The 20,031-nt window shown below is 40.9% G+C and overlaps 4 protein-coding genes across 5 annotated transcripts; 3 read left to right on the top strand and 1 right to left on the bottom strand.

The window, feature by feature from the left end:
- The first annotated feature begins 65 nt into the window (after positions 1-65).
- On the top strand, positions 66-2,458 carry LOC148170438 (uncharacterized). Its single transcript, XM_088043863.1, has 6 exons — positions 66-314; positions 821-1,031; positions 1,261-1,404; positions 1,453-1,644; positions 2,019-2,149; positions 2,198-2,458. The coding sequence occupies exons 1-6, from the start codon at positions 70-72 to the stop codon at positions 2,451-2,453; spliced, it is 1,179 nt and encodes a 392-aa protein (XP_087899989.1). The 5' UTR covers positions 66-69; the 3' UTR covers positions 2,454-2,458.
- A 382-nt stretch (positions 2,459-2,840) lies between these two features.
- LOC148170437 (apoptosis-resistant E3 ubiquitin protein ligase 1) lies at positions 2,841-9,327 on the bottom strand. 2 transcript variants are annotated; one of them, XM_088043010.1, is made up of 10 exons: positions 9,008-9,327; positions 6,544-6,906; positions 6,355-6,494; positions 5,859-6,305; positions 5,594-5,810; positions 4,967-5,178; positions 4,566-4,917; positions 3,907-4,517; positions 3,582-3,853; positions 2,841-3,533 (listed from the first exon to the last, which is right to left on the bottom strand). In XM_088043010.1, exons 1-10 carry the CDS (start codon positions 9,189-9,191, stop codon positions 3,431-3,433), a joined length of 2,901 nt encoding a protein of 966 aa, XP_087899136.1. In that variant the 5' UTR covers positions 9,192-9,327; the 3' UTR covers positions 2,841-3,430. The 2 variants fall into 2 exon arrangements, with proteins under 2 accessions (XP_087899136.1, XP_087899137.1); XM_088043011.1 differs by having other exon boundaries at positions 3,582-3,844.
- A 4-nt stretch (positions 9,328-9,331) lies between these two features.
- On the top strand, positions 9,332-10,859 carry IFT57 (intraflagellar transport 57). The gene is made up of 5 exons (XM_088043012.1): positions 9,332-9,548; positions 9,597-9,759; positions 9,810-9,925; positions 9,971-10,572; positions 10,623-10,859. The coding sequence occupies exons 1-5, from the start codon at positions 9,424-9,426 to the stop codon at positions 10,781-10,783; spliced, it is 1,167 nt and encodes a 388-aa protein (XP_087899138.1). The 5' UTR covers positions 9,332-9,423; the 3' UTR covers positions 10,784-10,859.
- Positions 10,860-11,227: 368 nt separating this feature from the next.
- Positions 11,228-20,006, top strand: Plc21C (Phospholipase C at 21C). Its single transcript, XM_088043996.1, has 12 exons — positions 11,228-11,703; positions 13,160-13,306; positions 13,352-13,623; positions 13,671-13,856; positions 13,905-14,279; positions 14,335-14,594; positions 15,257-15,438; positions 15,497-15,710; positions 15,762-16,291; positions 16,339-17,075; positions 17,479-17,986; positions 18,116-20,006. The coding sequence occupies exons 1-12, from the start codon at positions 11,581-11,583 to the stop codon at positions 18,188-18,190; spliced, it is 3,609 nt and encodes a 1,202-aa protein (XP_087900122.1). The 5' UTR covers positions 11,228-11,580; the 3' UTR covers positions 18,191-20,006.
- The last annotated feature ends 25 nt before the right edge of the window (positions 20,007-20,031 follow it).

Here is a 20,031-nt window from a genome sequence, read left to right as displayed (position 1 = left end):
ATATTTCGCTTGAAGTGATCTTGGAAACAAAACACCTCTCTAAAAAAACTTTGTCAAAAAATCGCCCACATGTCAAAGCTCAGTCGCGAAAACACTTTAAAAATGAAGGGTGCAGGGGATGGTATCAAACCCACCCCCAGACCGGAAAGAACCCCAGTTCCATCCTCCCGAAAGTTCACCGCAACACTAGCGCGTGATGAGAGCGTCCAGATCAAACTGAAGAAAGTCCTCGATGATATGGAGGCCAAACAGAGGACACTGAAGAAATCCAAAACTGTGGCTGAGATAACACCGACCAAAAGTACACAAAAGAAGTATGTATCTTTTCGGAATTAAATGTCAAAGTTTTCCATTTTCAAACGAACTTTTTACTGGTTTTGAGACTCTGGTTGACCTTCACGTCATTGTTATCATACTAATGAAGTGGTGGTTCACCTAACAAGAAAGTAGTGGGTTTGTTTGTAAAGTTAACAACAATGAGAGTGAATCACTGTCCGGAAGGATAAATTGTGGGAAAACCCGCGCTTTTCCCGATCCACCTTACCTATCCTATATGATTATTCACTTTGGGTACTCTACACATGATCATGGCAGGATGTTAAAAATTGATTCTATTAATAATTTTAAGGCCATTGATTAAATTATCACTCAGCACGGGACAAACCACAAGCTATTCATATCCATAAAAATATATGTTAGTAGGTGGTACTGTTATAACTTACTATAAAATGCACCCCTTCTGACGTCACTCTCTGTATATTGAGTTGCCAGAATTCAGGGGCGCCTCCCCCTAATGACCCTCTAATAACTTTTGCATTAGAGCCAAGCGTCCCGTCGGCGGTGCCTCGGTGGTGTTGCATGCGACGCCTAGACCTCCACTGGTTGACATGCAAGAGACGCCGTCTGGACGCGACGAAAAGGAGCGTCGGCTCGAATTATTGGTTTACCACCGTATGCTTGTGTTCGTTTGGCGCCGTAGCAAAAAACGCCTCGCGATGGTATCTGAGTCATTACGGCGACGCCAGGAGCAGGTTTGTCACCCCACGATACATAATTAAACGTCGGGATTATTACATGAAGTCATCTTATGTCATTTCGCTATTTCTGGAAAAAGAGATGTAACTTTTCGGGAGAATTGGGTTATCGCTGTTTCAATAAAGCAGGATTTGTTTGTTTTGTTTGCGCGCGGTTATAATAAACAACAGTTTATCCACCTTGTAAATCATGTTAATAAAAATATTATCGAAGATAATTCAACAGATCAGCAACTTGGAAAAACAAGTCGATTGCCTGAAGGATCTCAACCATTCTGAGTGTTCCAAACGTGTGGAAGTAATGGGAGAGTACCAACGAATCGAAATTGTCTTACAAAATGTCCGAATGGAAAATAACTCATTATTAGCCGTAACGTCTCACAGACACGAGAATAAAAATACAAACAAGTTTTTGTAGGCAAAAGTTGTCCTACAAAAGGAATTAGACGAGCTGAAAAACAAATTCGAGAACTCTTGTACTGAAGTCGAGAACATGAAGAACGAAATTAACACGAAAAATATCTACATGAAGCGTTTAGAACAAGAGCTCTATAAACATAGAAATGAGCTAAAAGCAATAAAGGAGGAAAATAAGAGTCTGGTAGATAAAGTAAGTTGTAATAATAATGAGATACGAAGTCTGTTTTATCTTTTTCGTTTAATCCATTAAATATGTGTCACCGAAAGGCCCCCTTTCCCCGGGGCTCTTATCTAAACTTGAAATCTTGATCCAACGAAATTACAGCAAGGTCATATTTCGTAGCGTCGTGAGTAGGAATTCCCCATCTCGTCTAGGTTTATTCATAAATGAAAAGTGACTGGCAAAAATAGAAGAGGGTCAGCCGCAGCATCATATTATCAAATTTGATATCCTCGAATGAGTCACGCGTTTCCACGAAACGAGAATTTCGATTTGCGGGGTGGCATGAGTCACGCTACCCTTACACCCCATCCCCTGATGACTAACTTCTGTTTATTTTATAGGTGAAAGAGAGAGAATGTGAGATAAAAAGTGCGGAAGGAACAACAAACACATTAACCGAAACCATCAGATTCTTGGAGACACAACTAGAAGACGCAGAAGACGAGAAAAAAGCGCTGAATAAATTAACACAGTGGGTTCCCATAGATTTAGTATGTACCCAATTTTTTTCGGTTTTCAGGGATTATAAAATAAGAGCTGAAGGTTACAGTCGCTTGAAACAAGAAGTCAGTCGAGTTTATTCCCTCAGGGATGAGATGAGCCGCAAAATCGATAGTTTAGAAAATCAATTAGCGGAAATGAGCGAGAAATACGAAAAGGTGTGCAAAACAAACAAAGATTTGATGAAGAATTGGTGGGAAAACACGAAGGAGTTCATGCAAGTTTCGTGGGCCGTTTTGCAACATGCCGCGTACTTGATGTTGCCAGCATTGTAATTTTACAGGAGTTTTTTCGGATTTTACACGATTAAGATTTATTGCATATTGTATTCAAATAAAGATTTAATTCAAAATGCCGCGCTTGCGTGCATGGAAAGGTCGGAGGGACACTTTTGTCAATATTCTGGAGCTGAGATAACAGAGTGTAGTTTTGAGAAGTGATTGTTTGTGCAGATTTTGTAAAGATAATTAATTCGGGACTTTGACAAATAATTTATCGAGCGTTAAAAAATCTCACCCTTGAGTCACCTCTGAAATCACACGTCATGTCTTTGATTGAAGGAGCCTGTTTTGTTCATATCAACGTTCAGCTGTTCCTGTATTTTTTTTTATCAAAGACAAACTTCCGTTTTTTTTCTGGTTGTTGGTATTGAAAGTATTGGCTTCTTTTCAAGTATATTTTTAATATTTACATCGTATAATCGCAGAATCGTAATGGGTAATATAACGATACTCTTTCTATGGATAGAATTTAATAGACTACGTCAAGAATTTATGAGTTATAAAACGTTCTAACAGCACTGAATCTGCATCTTATGTCTACAAGGCGTTTTAAATCTATTGTCATCATGTAAGCACTATGTTATAAACAGTTGAAACTCACTGGTCCCAAGAAAAATAGAACTGTTTTAGTTACAAGTCAAACAATCGTTCAGTTTAATGTACAACAAACATACATTTGTGATTAGATAAATTAAATTAAGTCAGGTACGCATTAACTTAAGTACAAATGAATACTGCGTTACAAATGTTGAAAGATCGTAAGCTCTAAATCTAAAAGCGATGACTGCGCACAGCCTAATAACCTAAATTAGTACTTTAATGAACACCATATTACAATATTATCACAATCTGTACACTAATTCGTTCATACTTTGATTATATTTTACAGGAAACTGTAATATATCACTGTGTTTGTACGAGTGAATGATAATAAAATCGCTAAAGAGTGCAATGACTAATGTAAATGAGACCTAGACCATGCCAAATCCTTCAGTTCCTTCGCTTATAGCCAAAAGAAGTGACTTTTCGAAATGCTCGTAACAGTCGTAGTCCGGCAGGCAGAGTTGGTTGAAACTAAAAAACAACCAGTCAAAACATGACAATCATCGTAAAAGATTATACCAAGTGTGCGCGGTCGGAAGATTCCCAAACGTCGGCGCCGCCGTTATCTGAAACTTCGGCGTGAGCTCCTTAAACCCGCCGGGTGGCAACTGGGAGCATCCCGTCGTAAACTGCAGCAGTCTCGCCATTTCTTCCTGCGTGAAGTTTCCTATCGCTGCCCAGAACCATCCGACGATTCGTCGGAACTCTGCTGAGTTTCCGTTGATCACATGATGTAATTTGAAATCGGCAATGCTGTACTGCCCCGTTCCACAAAGCAACAACTGGAAGGCCAATTTAAACAAATATTATTAAAATTACACGCTTCTGTTTCGGGAGTGCTTACTTCCAGTTCGTTTTCGTCGAAAATGCTTAAGAGATTGTCGGGGATGAGCTCGTTGAGGCCTTTGAGGAAAGACTCCATTTCGTCTTTGATGCTCGTTGCAAGACGGTATTGCGCTAACGCATCTAAGTATTGAAGTTTCGTGGCGTTGCGGACGCGAAGTTTAGAACCGTTAGGAATGAGTTCGACGGTTTTAAGGGGTTGACCGGAAGAATCGTATTGTTCTTCGACGAAATAGAGTTCGGTTTCGATTTGGTCGATGTCGTTTTCAAGGAGGTATTTTATTTTGGATAGGTAGAGATCGGGGTCGTCTTGTTCGAAGTATTTGTAGTGAACTCTTAGACCGATTACTTGGGCTAAGAAAGAGCGGGTGAAGCGCGCTCGTACCAATTGACGATAGGATCCCCCTAGAGCGCTTTCGTACAGACATTTACCAACTACTTTCCCGGCGAATTCGTAGTGGCGCAATTTTAAATGCGAAGGACGGTTAGGATTAGGATGCACCAAAGACTGTTGGCCTTCGTGGAAACTTGTAAAAAGACCATTCTTGGCGTCGAAGAGCTGAGCGCAGATTAGTTCAAACCACTCGCGACGGAGGCCGCCCCAGTCAATACCTATAAAGACAGAGTCATTTTCACAAACAAAATAAACCCCCTTTTTACCTTGCTCCCCTTGGAAAGTTATCTCAAAATTGCGACACCATTCGCTCACTGAAAAATTCTTCGTCGCCTTCATACTCGACTCCAACAGTTTTTCTCTGTTAACTTTCATAGACAGCTTCTCGTGGTAGTGCTTCTGGTGGTACTTCCGCACCTCGTGGTAAAAGAAGTCCTGCTTGTCTTTAAACGTTTCGGAGCCTCCCATATTTTTGAGGAGAAACTGCGCAAAAGTGGCAGCGATAACATTTCGCTCTCGTGAAAGAAGCTCAATTTTGGGCTGACAACCATCATCTACCATGAAAAAGCCCGTAGAGTTGTCAAGAACCTTAGAGGGGCTGTCAGTTTGGAAACTAAACTGAAATCGAAGCAAGGATAGGTAAAGTTTAACTTTCCAAGAAGAGTACCTTAGTGGATGGACACAGCCTAAAAGTGTACAACCTCTTCGGAATGAACTTCAAAATAAACTCTTTGACGATGAGTTGTTTGGGTGAGACGTAACACATGACTTTCTTCGGTTTCGGCAATCTCTCGCTGTTGACTCCGATCAGTTTTGCTTCGTAACAAATATTGTGGTTCTTGGACGCCACGTTTTTATTGACCAAAGTAGAGTCTATACCTTTAAAGTGGACAAAATAAAAGTTAAAACATGTCGTCTTCATAAAAATTAGTGTACCCTATGTAATTTTGATCGAAGAACACGATGGTGACCTTGAAAATTTAGGGGGACGTCTATTTTTTGAGACATAAAAAAACTTCTAATTTGAGTGCAAAATCATCTCAAGATGAAGGTATCAGAGTAACAAAAAAATATTCTGTTAACCGTTTTTTTTCTTTGTTGATATTTTTCTTCATCTAAAAGATCTTTTAAATTGAAATGAGTGATTATTTTGTATATCTCAAAAACTGGGGGTCCTAGAAAATTTTCAAGGTCACCATCGTGTCCAGTGAATCAAATTACATAAGAATATCAACTTTTACGCCGACGACAAAAATCGTGTTGCCCGGTGTAATTAGAAGAGTGGTGGACTTACTATTGAGAACGATAATGTCAAAATCTCCATTGTGAAGCTCAGTCCCTTTATATTTGATGGTGGTGTGGTAACAACCTTCGTAGATGAACTTGAGTTGGAGACTCACTCGCTGACTTTGCCAATCGTAATCTAAAGCTGTCGTAAAATTATTGTCGTCAGTGTCCAGGTTGGATTCTTTAGAATATGTGCCTAGTTGAGTGATGTGCACAGTATATCCCTGTGAAAATTGGGATAAAAAGTGTTTTTATCATCAGAATGGTGGTACCTCTGTCGGATCATTCTCAGAACCGTAACTACAAATATTTCCGTACTCATCTCGTGGCTCTATGTACAACAAATGTGCGACGTTAGCTGTGCAGACAACAGTGCTGCAATGTCTCACTACCACAGTTCTTTGGGCGTAAGCCGGTCCGGCAATGAAAGTCCTAACAAAAGGACTTCCAGCGACATGTTGGTTGCTGACCATAATGCTAATTCTGTACTGTCCCGCGTGCCGTACCGTAAACTTGACTTTGGCTATGTTTCCACTGTTGGGGTCTGTCGGTGAGCCCAACTCCGTCATAACTACCATCTTCCTTGTACCTTCAGAAACGTCTACGACGAAATTGTCTGTATCACAGATCGGATAAGGCTGTCCATTACGTTGGTAGAACTGTACGGTGAAGCAAACTGTGTGACCTACAGGGTGAGGGTCGGACCAATGGAAAATCACCTAAAGATCTCCAATATTGAAAGTTTGAAATTGAAATTATAAGGCTAACCTTGCAATTCGACGGCAGAAGATATTTCCCCGTGACGTACTGTAATAGTGAATGTTTGGCTTCTGGGGCTAGTGATGGTTGTGTCATTGCTGCTAGCGTTACCAACCCGGCAACCGAAACAGAAACGACCAACATACCTCCTAAAACACCCATTAGTGAATGAGTAACGTGCGTTAAAATTCAACCAACCCCATGTCCACGCGTCTTGGTGGCTGCTGGACTTAACAACCTCAGACCAAAGATCAGCTTTCAAGGTTTCAAGGCGGGGCTTGGAGGTGGGTAGGGATTGTCTTGCAGCAGACCACTTGGCGAAGTCTTTCTGCAAGATGGACTTAGCTTTGGTGTCTTCTAACCAATACACGTCTTCCAAACTGGTAACTTCGAGGTTTAGAAGGCGGGGATAGTAATGTTGGAGGTTGTGTTTTGTGAGCCACTGGCGGAGGACAAGGCGCTGTTGCAGCAAGGCAGCCGCTTTCTGGAGACGTTGTTCGTCGGGGGCGGGGAGTTCTGGCAAATCGCCCAGTTGCCCGCATTGGGCCAGCTGGGATATGCCTGGGATGACAAAGCAAATTTTTATTATAATCACATTTGTTATCTAATTGGCATTTCAATAGGAAAGAAACAGGTGGCTTCGTCGTGATTCAACACCAAAAGCATGCGGATTGATAGCGCGGTTTTGAATTCCCTTGATTAACTTGAAACTTTTATTGCGCCATTACGCACTGATAAGATTTTTAAGACCGCTTCACGTGCACGCGCTAGCAATGTCGATATCGTGCGAAGGAGCGAAGGCCACTTTTAAATAATTTCCTGAATAAAGCGAGTCATAAAAGTTATAGTTGTTTCCACTTTTAACAGGAGTTTGTTGGGAAAGTGGGATACTTTGTTACCGGAGAAAGTTAAATTGTTGTGTTTGATACGACTCCTCAAAACACGCCGAAAATCAATGCGGCGCCGCTGACGACTTTTGTTGCAGCTGTGGATTTCATGTCACTAAATCGAGAAATAATGGTCATAGATAAAACAAATCCATTTCGAGGTCATTTACTTCTTCATTTCATTTCATTTCAATACGTGTTGCCTTGAGCATTTATAATTTACTCCTCATAAAATCAATGAAGCACAAAACTCAACAGAATTCTCAGCTTTGTCAACGTCATTAAGAGTTATTCATTATGCTGAATCAACCGAAACATGCATTTTCATGTGCTGAGAATCTGTTCGCATGGCAATATTACTCGACCACACTTTGCATATTTTAATTTGCATGAAAATCCCGAGGTTTATACATGCGAGGCTTTAGTTTATGACGCACTAAGTACATAAGATTTATTCGAAAAACGTGGAAAACCCGCTTTATTAGGAGATTTTGGCTGTTTTTTCTGCGCGTCAACCGAAAGTTGGTAATAATAAAAGCGTTCGAAAGAACTGAACAAATGAAGGTAAGGGTGGTAAAGACAAAAGCAAGTTTCTTGAAGAGATTAAAAGGGGGATTTTGGGGTCGGAGAATACAAAAAGGTGCCTCAACTGAGAGCGCAAAGCGAATGAATGAATTCGCGCGCTCAAAAAGTGCTTAAAAGGTCTGTATTTGTTGGTAGTTCTTTCAAAACTGACGATCATGTGAAAAGTGATAAAGAGAGACGAAGTAGAACTACCAACTAAAAAACAGAGCCTCTTAGACGAATCAAGAAAAAAAGGAAATTAAATAAATTGAATGCGTCAAACACTAATTTCTACTTAATCCTAATTAAACTTTCTTATCTTCCTATCTTATCTTCTAAGTTCTAAGTTCCATTGCTATCTTGAGAATGAATAATAAAATTTTTATTTAGAGTAAACAAGGAAATAACGAGTTTCTTTTAAGCTGCCATTAAAAAGCAAATCTAATATTTCGTAGGTAATGTAGTTGAAAGCACTTCTATTTTTAACTAAACAAACGGATTTAAATGATGTATAAAACCGCGCGAAGCGCTTATTTACCGTGCATAATTTATCCGCGAAAACGACCCAAGACATGTCGTGACTGCAACCAATCAATGCCCAAAACCCCATCAAAAGTTATAACGCACACACTTAAAGAAACCCCCTTTCGTCACCCCCTCAAATTTATAAAAATCGAATTTTTCTCTCCCGGCGCATCCACCATTCTCGTTATCAGTGGCGTGTTATCAATTTTTTTCTTACCAGAGGAGGCACTAGCGGACGGCTGCATGGTCATGCCAATTGAGCAAATTTCAGTATCGTCATCCCACATTTTGCGGCCACTTAATAAAACCGAAACCGAAGCAACAAACCCATTTTAAGGGTCGAACCATCGTTTAGGGGTTCCATGGTAAAAATTGATGGGGCGAAAAGCAGCTGGGTCTGTGGGAGTTCGGCTGCGACTGCAGTCACTCAGCAGTGTTAGCTAGCTTTGTTCGTAACCCTGGGCGACTGAAAATGGACGGGGTGATACTGCGCCTTACGACCCTTTATTCCCTGCACCCCTGAACATTTGCGCTCGGCCTAATTAATCGCTAATCGCTGGAATCTAGTAGGTCGCGGTAATGGGTAAACAAGTGAAGAATGACGGGCGATGGCCCGACTATTAATTTAAACCAGAATTTGCGGTTTTAATTGAAATTAATTAAATTAGAATTAAAAAACGACCCACCTCGCTGCAGGAAGACCTCCCGGAACTGCTCCAAATGGTTCTGTTCTAACCATACGTCCACTTCCTTTGAATTATGATGAGAATCTAGCAATCCGGTCCAAAAACAAAAGCATACTTTTATCACACTTGCCACACTAACAAAAATTAAAAAGACAATTGCGAAAACTTTGGCACACCGCTTCATAATAATTTAGAGGTTGTCGTTACATTTTGGCTGATTTAAGGTTTAAGAGACACCCAATGTGCGCGAATGCCGGATGTGCCTGTGCAAAAACAACCCGGAGCCGCCATTGCTGTTGTTGTCGATTGTTGCGGTATCTGGTGGCGGCACAGGAAATCTCGACGTTACCATGGTGACTAGCAAATAAACAAGACGCCAAAACGAAAATCTCATTGTAATTTTCAATTTTTTGACAATGTCAGAAGAAAAAGAACAGATTTTCCCGGCTTATAGTGCCATGGAAAGCCTTCTGGACAAGTTAAAGTTGCTGAACTACGAAGAGGAGTTTTTCAAACAGGCAAAAATAAAACCGATTCACAGGTAAAATAATCCGACGATTTTTTCTAATTTTCGCTAATATTTCTTCAGGTTTTATTTCGTCGTCACGAAGAACCCTGGTGAACAGTTCTACTTATTTGCACTCTTGGCCTCGTATTTAATACAAAAAATTGGGATGAGTTTCCAAAGACCCCAAGAAGATGACGATCCTAACGACACCATCGAGAAAATTCTGCAGGCTGTTCGCGAAAATGTATCAAACCCATCACAACTCGATTTTTTCTTGTTGACACTCCTTTTTAGGACATTCAAGTCTCTTTTTCTGCCAACAAACTAAAGCAAGGCGTCGGTGAACACGTAGTTTACATCTTAGATCGACTCGCCGACAAAGCTCTTGTGAGAAACTTCACGTGGAAAAAGTAACGTTTCCATGCTCCTACATCCTGTTAAATATCCTTTTTTAGACCGTTTCCTCCCGAGGAGCAACAAGAAGAAAGCGAAGTGATTAACGACGAGTCCGAAATAAACCTCGATCGTGTTGAGGAAGAAATGATGGCGGCTTACAGCGACGACTCCGATGAAGAAAACTTGTTTCTTTTAGATAACGTGAAGCCGAAGCGTAAAGAGCCTCAATTATCCGACATCAAAATGAACATCAATGAAGAGACGTGGAAGTTGGAGCTCGAGCGCGTTTTGCCTCATCTCAAAATTACCATCAAGAATGAGAGTAGAGACTGGCGCACCCATTTGGAGCAAATGAAACAGTATAAAAGCAACGTCGACTCCTCCTTAGGTGTGGTTAAAAATCAATTAGAGAAGCTGCACAAGGAGATAAGCGCTACCTTGGATAAGGTGGGGAATCGGGAGAAATATCTCAATAGAGAGTTGGAGGGAACTTTGGATGAGTACAGGATGCTTCAAGATCAACTTTCTAAAATTAAGGATGCTTATAAAGGGATCAGCGAAGGAGTTGCGGAAAGAAATCGGGAGTTGTTCAGGTTGACTGATCGATTGGAAACTGTCAAGCAGCAAATGGAGGAAAGAGGAAGCTCAATGACTGATGGGAGTAAATTTTCCAGGCTTAGGTTTGACACTGATTTACAGGGTGTTTTGTAGCTCCACTGGTGAACATAAAGAAGTACATGGGAAAAGTCAAAGCGGAAATTGTGGATATGGACGTCAGGATTGGAATTTTAGAGTGTATTTTACTTCAATCAAAAATTCGAGATGAGAAGAGTTTGGAAAGCGAGTTCGGACAAGCTATCTCGGTTTTCTAATTCTAAAGATTGGAAACTAATTAAAACTATAATAGGCTTCTAACTTGTTGGTTTCAGAATAAAACTCTTCGCGAGACAAGAGGCTATTATTCCTTTTCGCTGCTTTAAATAAACAATGTTCATTGTTTCCAGGTTTTGTGAGTAAATAACAATGCGCGAGATAACAGCATTATCGCGCACGATTTTGAAACATTGTTGCGGAGTTTTCTACGCTTCAACATAATCAAATATAATAAAAAAGATTTCTCAACGCTGCCATAAAAAGGCTGAGGATTTGGAGTATGGAGAATTAAAAAACAAAATGAGAGGAAGAGGAGTTTTTCTAGTAGAAGTTTGAATCGATACCGGGAAGCGCTCTCTGTAAAACAGAAGAAGAACCAATTTTCACCAGCACGTCGTGTCCGCAGCCAAGTCGCGCACCTCGCCTCTGGTTGACAATGGTTGTTGACCCAAATCAGCTATTCTTGTCATGCGCCGCTGCCACCAGACCTGGTAACAGGCAAACAGCAGCAGTAGCAACAGCAGAAGTGTGGAAAGTGCAACTTCCAATGCAAAATTGTCAAATAATCTAGTCCGAACAAAATGGTGAGGTATCGAGAGTATCGCTGGTCGACTCCGACCACTCAGTCCAGTTAACCGGAACCGCGTCAACTATTACATTCCGGTTAGGCCGTGTTCAAGAATATTGAAAAAGAGAACGATGAATGAACAGCGCTAAGCAGCGTTGTTCCTCTTGTTGTTCCGTCAGTGTCAGTGGTTAGTGTCGGTGCAATGCTGTGCTGAAGAGATTTCCAGCGATGTCGGCTGCTCCGGGAGGCAGGACCGGAGTGGCACCCCCTCCAACGAATGCTGTCTCCCTCAAATCTATAGAGGTGCCCCAGGCCCTGCAGAGCGGAGAAAAATTCATCAAATGGGACGAGGTGAGGCGGATGGCTTTACGTTTACCAGCACGAGTGGTAGCAACCACCACACCCTAAGAAGTCGGAAGAAATCCGGGAGAAAAAAAAACAAGAACGTCTTACTTAAAGTCATTTCAGGGTGGTTTAATATAGATGTGTGCCAAAAGAAAAATTTGTATAATCATGAAATGTTATTCTTGGCCGGAAAATATGTTGCATTTCCGTCTGTCTGTTCTTATTTGATGTTTGATGGACTGATGTTGATGAAGCCTGTCAGGGCATTTTATGTCCTATATATTTTTCCATTTAATTTCCTTTTAATGTGTATTCAAGAACTATAAAAGGGGTAATTGGCTGTAGGCTTAAAATAGCGACTGAAAAAATACTTTGCAACTTTCTCACTAATAAAAAACGGATTTATTTAAATTATTTCAAATCACCCAGTTTTTTACACGGACCGTTATTCAAATATTTGCACCAAGACAATACAATTTTTTCGTTCATTTGGTAAAGCGCCACTTCTCGGAAGTGATTTAACCTTCAGAAATTCTTTCGCACGGCTTCCAAGAATCGTGACTAACCCTTGGAAAATGTTTTTATTCTTGACCCATTACAATAGTTCTTTTAATTATCTTGCAGAGACGCGATAATTGTAGTTTCTTCATTCTAAAGATATTCAATATTGACCCAAGCTACACCCCCTCATTATAAGAACGTTATCTACTTGATTAGCCGCTTAATTAGGACAATGTGGTTTCTGCTAAGTAGTTAAAAGAGGTCAACGATAGTGATGAAGATAAAGCGGGATAAAGTTTTAGAAACTCGTAGCAGAGGGATGATAGTTAATTCAAAATGCACATAAACAGGATGTCGTAAAAGTTTTATATTTTGTGGATTTAGTTCGACAGCCAAATTCGTCCATTCACAATAGGTTTAAAAATATACCCTGCAAACCGATAACCTCTCGATAAGGTTTGTTTTTAAATCTGCAATTTGTTTTACACAGAATTCGCACTAAAAGTGATTGGTGGCGGTTCTAAAGTCGTTACCGAAGTTCGGGCATGCGAGCATTTTTCAACGTTTGTTTGTCGAGTTGATGACTTTGCTTCCTACCGTCATAAATAAATCTTTCTATAAGAAACAATGTTTGTTATGAGGAATAATGCCACGTGGAAATCTGAGAAAATTATTTTAAGGTTTACACACGCTGTGTATTTTTATTCAGTCTTAATCGGTGATAAATACTCATAAAGCTATCAGATTAATGACGGAGTCTTCATCATTGGGCGCTACCGTCAATCTCATAAAATCTGCGAAATTTCACGGTGCTAATTTCGTGATTCGTGAATCTGCATAAAGCACACCTACTTTCCTCGTTCAGAAGTTATTCATAGTCCCCGATTGCCGTGGGTGTCGTTTTAATTTCCAGCGTCATTTGTATTGTACTGAATCGACGCCAAATCGGACTTTTTTTCAGGATTCCGGAGTGGGGACGCCCGTTACTTTGCGCGTGGATCAGTATGGTTTTTACTTATACTGGGTGGATCAAAACCACGAGATGGACGTCTTGGATATTGCCACTGTCAGGGATACTCGGACGGGGCGTTTTGCGAAAATCCCAAAGGTACCCAACTTTCTAGGAAAGTCGTTGCTTTAACAAGTTTTTCAGGATGCAAAGTTAAGACAGATTGTTACCATGGGCTCCCAAGACACGTTGGAAGAGAAAACAGTGACTGTATGTTGTGCCAATGACTTTGTGAACATCAATTTTGTAAATTTTTGTTGTACGAGGAAGGAGATCGCGCGGTTGTGGACGGACTCGCTCATGAGTCTAGCATACAATCTTAACCAAATGAATGGCACAACTAACATGTACCTCCAGAAAGCGTACACTAAGTTGATTCTGATCACGGACAAGGCTGGGAAAATTCCAATAAAAAAGTATGCATGTGTGGTTTACAAACTCGGAGTGAACGACTCTTTTTCAGTATTATAAAAATGTTCGCTCAGAGCAGAGATGACAAACGGCGGATCGAAACGGTTCTGCAAACAACCGGACTCCCGTATGGCAAAAATGACACGATCAGCCCCGAAAAGTTCCAATTCGAGGATTTTTTTAATTTTTACAAGAACTTGACGCAGCGGAGCGAGATCGAGAAAGTCTTCAGCGACATGTAAATTCGGAGTGTTCACATATCTCGTTTTTCACATTTTTGTTTTAGTGTCGGTTCGAAGAAGCACATGACAGCAGCGCAATTTGTCGATTTTCTAAATAAAACTCAACGAGATCCTCGTCTAAACGAAATCCTACACCCTTACGCGAATACGACCAGAGCCAAAGACATCATCGCGCAATACGAACCCAACAAATACAATGCTCAAAAAGGCCAGCTGTCCTTCGATGGATTCTTGAGATATCTCATGTCCGAAGACAACAATATTATTGCGCAAAGTAAATACGAGCTCTCCGATGAGATGGATCATCCGTTGGCACATTATTTTATCAATTCTTCGCACAATACGTATCTCATAGGCCATCAGTTGACCGGCAGGTCCAGCACTGAAATGTACAGACAATGTTTATTAGCCGGATGTCGGTCTGTTGAAATTTCAACCAGGTGTTGATAATAAATTTAACGGAGATGTTTTTAGGTGTGTGGAGTTGGATTTCTGGAACGGAAGAGAAGAGCCCGTTATTGTTCACGGCTACACATTTGTACCAGAAATCTCAGCTAGAGAGGTCTTGGAGGCCATCGCCGAGAGCGCCTTTAAAACATCAGACTTCCCTGTAGTTTTATCATTTGAAAACCACTGCAATCCGAGACAACAAGCGAAAATCGCCAACTACTGCAGGGACATCTTCGGTGACATGCTCTTGGAGGTGCCGCTAGAAGGCTTCAAGTTAGAACCGGGTAAAACATCCACATTTTATCAGTTTCGGTGACGCTGTAATTACGCGATTTACATTCACCGCGTGCTGCTGACGCAGTTTTACACAGGTAATCGCCAATCATACCGTCGAGTTTCACTTAACGTTTCAATTAACGTCAGCGATTTCGTTTATTGGAAATACAATGCATTTCCTTATCTGGACATTCTGCCGGAAGAATCCAATAAATATCCTTGTTGGTATTTTTACCATTACAAGATGTGTTAAACAAGACCTTACTGATAACGAAAGTTTTCCAAACAAAAATTAGTACGTGCATGGTAAAATTTATAATATTTTCTTGCGTCATAAATTATTACTTACTGAAATTTCGGGTTAATACAACTGTTAATACTTTAAACTTATGGCTAATAAAAACGTAAACTAATTGCAGCAACGTAGAGTTTATTTTAGCAATTAATTTAATTATTAACACAAACACGCAACTTTTAGTAAAATAAATATTATCCGCTTTTTATTTACTAAATATTTAAGTATCATAAAAGAAATGGGTTTTCGGTGGAGATTTTACTTTCTTGGTAATAGTTTCACTGACCCATGACATTTTCTATCAAGATCACACTAAAGTTCGTGTCTAGAAAGTGGGTTTGGGCGACGCCTCATTAATCAAGCGTCTTTTTGAAGGTCAGCCGTTGCCTCCACCTTCAGTTTTGAAGCGGAAGATCATCATAAAGAATAAAAAAAAACACCACCACCATCACCATCACCACCATAACAAAAAAAGCGCACAACCGGAAGCTCCGTTGTCTGAGCCAACAGGAAATGGTGACGTGCCCCATCACGCTCCTCCGCTTCAGACGAGACAAGTAACGTGAATAAAACATTAACGTTTGGCGTTTCAATCGATTTCTTTATTTATTAAAGGGTTCTAAAGACTCCACTGGTACCGAGGATGAGGATACGTCGAGTGAAGAGGACGGCGAAACATTGGAAGCTGATAATCCGACGGAAGCGGCGAATGAAGGAAGCGACCATAGACCCGCGAGTACCGCCAGTGAAACTGAAGCGGGGGCTGAGATATCAGCTCTTGTTAATTATGTTCAGCCCGTACATTTCTCCAGCTTTGAAAACGCGAAAAGTTTGTTGTTTTGTTTGCGTTGTGGCTGTTTGTAAAGTCTTTGTTTTATAGAGAAAAATCGCAGCTATGAGATGTCCTCATTTGACGAAAAACAAGCGACGAATCTGTTGAAATTGTATCCAGTGCAGTTCGTCAACTACAATAAACACCAGTTGAGTCGAGTGTATCCATCTGGAACGCGGTTCGACTCGTCCAACTTCATGCCACAGGTGTTCTGGAACGCTGGATGTCAGCTAGTCGCGTTGAATTTTCAAACTTTGGATTTGGCCATGCAACTCAATCTCGGCATTTTCGAATACAACTTCCGGTGCGGTTATTTGCTCAAGCCCGAATTCATGCGAAGAACCGATCGAAGGTTTTATCCCTTCGCTGAATCCACCGTCGACGGTATCATCGCTGGTACAGTCAAAGTAACTGTGATATCTGGACAATTTCTGACTGACAAGAGAGTAGGGACTTATGTTGAGGTGGAGATGTATGGCCTACCAGCGGACACGGTGAGGAAGACCTTCCGCACCAAGACGGTGCCCAGCAACGGCATCAATCCCGTCTACGACGAGGAGCCCTTCGTCTTCAAAAAGGTGACTCCAAAAACCACCAAAAACACGTATTATCAATTTTTTTTTAGGTGGTTCTTCCAGATCTCGCGTCCATCCGGATCGCCGCCTACGAAGAATCAGGCCGGTTCATCGGCCACCGCATTCTCCCAGTCGTAGGTCTCTGTCCGGGTTACCGTCATGTGAATCTTCGGACAGAAATCGGCCAACCTCTCCCATTGACCACTCTTTTTGTTCAAATCGTCGTTAAGGACTACGTTCCTGATGGTTTGTCGGACTTTGCAGAAGCCCTCGCAAATCCTATAAAATACCAAAGCGACCTCGATAAAAGAGCGCAACAGTTAGCGGTCCTCACTGACGACATGGAACCGAGCGAAGGAGGCGAAGACATGAAAAAGAGCATCCTTGCGAAAGCAGCCAAAGAACACGCTACTAACGGAAGTCCAATTCAGAGGCCTCTGGCAGCGACCAGTTCGGCCTCCGTGGACATCGCGTCGGATAACGAAGGACCTGTGACTGCCACCAGTATAGAAAAAAGCACCACACCGGAAGTCAACTCTGTGGCGAAACCCGTGGAAGTTAAAGAAGAGAAGTTTGAGGAGTTGATCGCTGAGCCTGTAGATAAAATTCTAGACAATAAACTAGTGAAAGAGAAACGACTGGAGTTAGATAAGAAATTGGATACTTTAAGGAAAAAGCACGAGAAGAAGAAGATGACTTTACAGAGTCAGAAATCGGGCGACTTCTCGGAGAAGAGATCGAGATTGATACACATGAAGTTGGTTAAGAGGTTGTCCAGTAAGAACATGTAAGTTTTGTGTTTTGATGAGGATGTGCTGGCTTTCACTGTTAGTAAGAGCGATAGTTACTATGTTACAAGTTGTAACTTTTAAAGGGCGGAGAACCAGACCAGTTGTTCTGAACAACCAACTGGTATGTGGGGACTTTGCGCAGTATGGTGAGTTTTGGTGTCACACTAAATTTATGCACGAACTATTGCACCGACGAAAAACTACCGACGACAATATGCTTGCCATGCATGTCTGACTGTTCTTAGCCAATTATAGTCAACAATTCTGAGGACATTGTTGTGTAACATAGTAATTATTACTGACAGTGAAAATAAGTAGCCAGGCATGCTTATAATTTAAATATCATCACGCATGATAAATCAAAATTTTAGACACGTTTTCATAAAAATTTCTTTCCAGCGTGAGCGGTGTCTTCTCCACGGAGTCACCTAGCGCGGAGCCTCTCACCAGCGTCGCCGACGGTCCAGAAACCAGCAGCGGCGAAAGCGACAAACCATCTTTACCCCGTAGTCACTCCGAGCGTCTCCTCTCCGTAAATCGCGAATTCGTGTCCCAAGAAAAAGAACTCCGAGAAAAATACCACGAGTTGATTTACAACACCGCCGAAAAAGTGATGAAGGTGTCGCAAACCAACCAACTGAAGACTCTTAAAGAGCAATTCGACCGTGAAACCGCGGATTTGATGCGAAGGTTGCAGGCCGACCATCGCGAAGAAGTGAAAGCTCTGGCGAAGAAACACAGGAATCGAGAGCAGTTTACGAGGGTTAAAAGAGAAGCTGTGACTGCGGTCGTGGGACGAGGAGTCTCGGAACGGGGGAAGTTGGAGCAGATTTTTGAGACTCGGAGGGAGGATTTACAGAGGCAGCACGAGGCTGTCAAAGATGCCTTAGCGGAGTGTAGGAACAAGGTAAGCAGGGACGGGGGGTGCTAATGCACTAAACACAAATTTGTCACGAGTTTTTTGTGTTTGGTCCATTAAGGGTGAAGTTTTTCACTGCGGTTGTGGTGTGGTGGTGAAAGTGGTTGTGAATTGCAGGCGAAAATAGCTCTTTTGAAAGAGTTCGAGACGCGGATGGCGAGGGTGGAATCCGAAAGCAGCGGAGTTCCGTGACTGTTATCTTAAACAAAAACAATCTTTTTTCCACGTCTTACTGTGAGTTACCTGAAGAGAACCTTCAATCTCTAGTTGTAAAGTAAGCAAAGTGCAATATTTATGAATATTGTCGTAATTTATTTAACGAATACTGTCTTTGATACTCTCGACAATCAAAATGTTAAGGTGGCCCAGATGTTTTTAAGTGCTACAGTCCTTTGGTCTTGTTACTATAATAATTATAGTCTGTATTGATGTTTATCGTTTATTGTGATAGTAGATATTAGAGAAAAAAAGTAATATTAGAGAGCGTTTAAAGTGATAAATGAATTATTGTTAATTTGCAACGTAACGCAAGTTTACCGATTGTTTTATTTATTTAGGTATCCCGCGATTATGTTTGCCTCATCGCCCATGGGGAAAGTGGTAGGAACAAAATATGATAAATGGCTGTGAGAATTCGGTCAGGCCATGCATTTCTTTTAATTTTCAGACTAGTGACGTTAACTGCAAGGTGGAAACTGCGTTACCACTTTCCCTGCCCGGTCTGCCCCAATAAGTGTCATAGTATTCGATAAAACATACCAAACTAAATCAATGCCATTGTATAGTTTATTTTTGATACATCTCAGTTCTAAAATTTGGTATTACTGAGCGGGTTTAATGTATCTAGTCATTTTGAGTTAAGTTGAAAGTCCAAGCTACTTTTCCAGTAGACGCCTCAAGAATATTTAGTGACCTGATCTCATTTTTTGTTTTTCTGTACAATCATTCAGTCCCCACTTATTTAATTCGGTGATCTACAGGGTTCTGTTCTGGGACCAATTTTTAGATCATGCACACTTCTCGAATATCGTTGGAAAAAAAAGCATTTTAGAGAGTCCCTCTCTGGAAAATTAGCTTGGACGTTACGTTTGCTATGTTCTTAACTAACTTTGTGATATTTATGTGGTGGATAATTCGACAAAGTTATTTTGATAGGCTTCCTTTCACATGTACAGCACTTGGTGCAGCATTATCGATCAAATCATTACCATAAGAACTCTTTGTTTTCTGTGTTTTTGCTCATTTCTGTCAAGTAAGATAAGTGGGTGCACACTTCCCATGATCCTGCTCTTCCATAAACCAGAGTATGTTTTCCCCCCGCTTTCTTATGCTTTGAAATGAAGAAGAAAACGGCCTGATCCTGACTTTCGTTCCGACTTACCCGAATCGCTATTGAATCTTCGATGTTGCTGACTAGTGTTTGTTGCTACTAATTGTTAATATAACTGGTTGTTGAACATGTAGAATAGACAAATTGTTAGGTCAAACTGCCGCTTGTCCTTGCCGTGGGAAGGATCTGCGGGCAGTTGGAGTTACGCGATAGATGTAGTAAGATTATTTCCCTCATTAGGAACTGTACTCCGTATAAAATATACTCAAAAACGGCCTATTTAGTCTATTTAGAGTTTGTTTACTCGTGTTAACAGAATTGTAAGTTTTTCGTTTGATTGAACTCTAGTTTTGTTTTCTAGTTATATAAGTACTTATTTTTTGTATATAAATACAAGTGCTCAAAGTATTTCTGGCCAAGTTTCTATTTTGTTGATTTTTGTTTGTGTTAGTTGTAAGCAGAGCCTATTTATGTACGACTTTCTCATTGTTTGAGACGATTTACATTCCATTGGTTTCTTTAGAGTATTGTTGAGACATTTACGAATTTCAGCATTTTGTATTTTTCCAAGTCGTGCCTTTTAACCATGAATAATTTTACTTGTACACTATTCTTACTCATCTATGTATTAAATGTGTTTACTATGAAGTTTATGTCAGAATAGATTTATGTGCTCCACACTGACTTTTTATCAACACCTCAA

Source organism: Gnatocerus cornutus, chromosome 8 (genome assembly GCF_029298725.1).
Source record: "Gnatocerus cornutus isolate USDA-ARS CGAHR chromosome 8, icGnaCorn1.1, whole genome shotgun sequence".
In the NCBI taxonomy this organism is placed as follows: Eukaryota; Metazoa; Arthropoda; class Insecta; order Coleoptera; family Tenebrionidae; genus Gnatocerus; species Gnatocerus cornutus.
The sequence above is the reverse complement of the archived record's forward strand: the minus strand, read 5'-3'. Positions and strand labels throughout refer to the sequence as shown.

What these genes read in the sequence shown, in the direction of transcription:
- LOC148170438 (XM_088043863.1), top strand. Translation starts at nt 70, where the DNA reads ATGTCAAAGCTCAGTCGCGAAAACACTTTAAAAATGAAGGGTGCAGGG. An exon ending in ACCAAAAGTACACAAAAGAA is followed by an intron (nt 315 to 820) that starts GTATGTATCTTT and finishes CTTTTGCATTAG; the next exon opens with AGCCAAGCGTCCCGTCGGCG. An exon ending in ATAAGAGTCTGGTAGATAAA is followed by an intron (nt 1,645 to 2,018) that starts GTAAGTTGTAAT and finishes TTTATTTTATAG; the next exon opens with GTGAAAGAGAGAGAATGTGA.
- LOC148170437 (XM_088043010.1), bottom strand. Translation starts at nt 9,191, where the DNA reads ATGAAGCGGTGTGCCAAAGTTTTCGCAATTGTCTTTTTAATTTTTGTT. An exon ending in GGAGGTCTTCCTGCAGCGAG is followed by an intron (nt 6,907 to 9,007) that starts GTGGGTCGTTTT and finishes TTGTCATCCCAG; the next exon opens with GCATATCCCAGCTGGCCCAA. An exon ending in TCGACGAAAACGAACTGGAA is followed by an intron (nt 3,854 to 3,906) that starts GTAAGCACTCCC and finishes TTGTTTAAATTG; the next exon opens with GCCTTCCAGTTGTTGCTTTG.
- IFT57 (XM_088043012.1), top strand. Translation starts at nt 9,424, where the DNA reads ATGTCAGAAGAAAAAGAACAGATTTTCCCGGCTTATAGTGCCATGGAA. An exon ending in AAAATAAAACCGATTCACAG is followed by an intron (nt 9,549 to 9,596) that starts GTAAAATAATCC and finishes ATATTTCTTCAG; the next exon opens with GTTTTATTTCGTCGTCACGA. An exon ending in AGAAACTTCACGTGGAAAAA is followed by an intron (nt 9,926 to 9,970) that starts GTAACGTTTCCA and finishes ATCCTTTTTTAG; the next exon opens with ACCGTTTCCTCCCGAGGAGC.
- Plc21C (XM_088043996.1), top strand. Translation starts at nt 11,581, where the DNA reads ATGTCGGCTGCTCCGGGAGGCAGGACCGGAGTGGCACCCCCTCCAACG. An exon ending in AATTCATCAAATGGGACGAG is followed by an intron (nt 11,704 to 13,159) that starts GTGAGGCGGATG and finishes ACTTTTTTTCAG; the next exon opens with GATTCCGGAGTGGGGACGCC. An exon ending in GAGAAAGTCTTCAGCGACAT is followed by an intron (nt 13,857 to 13,904) that starts GTAAATTCGGAG and finishes TTTTTGTTTTAG; the next exon opens with TGTCGGTTCGAAGAAGCACA.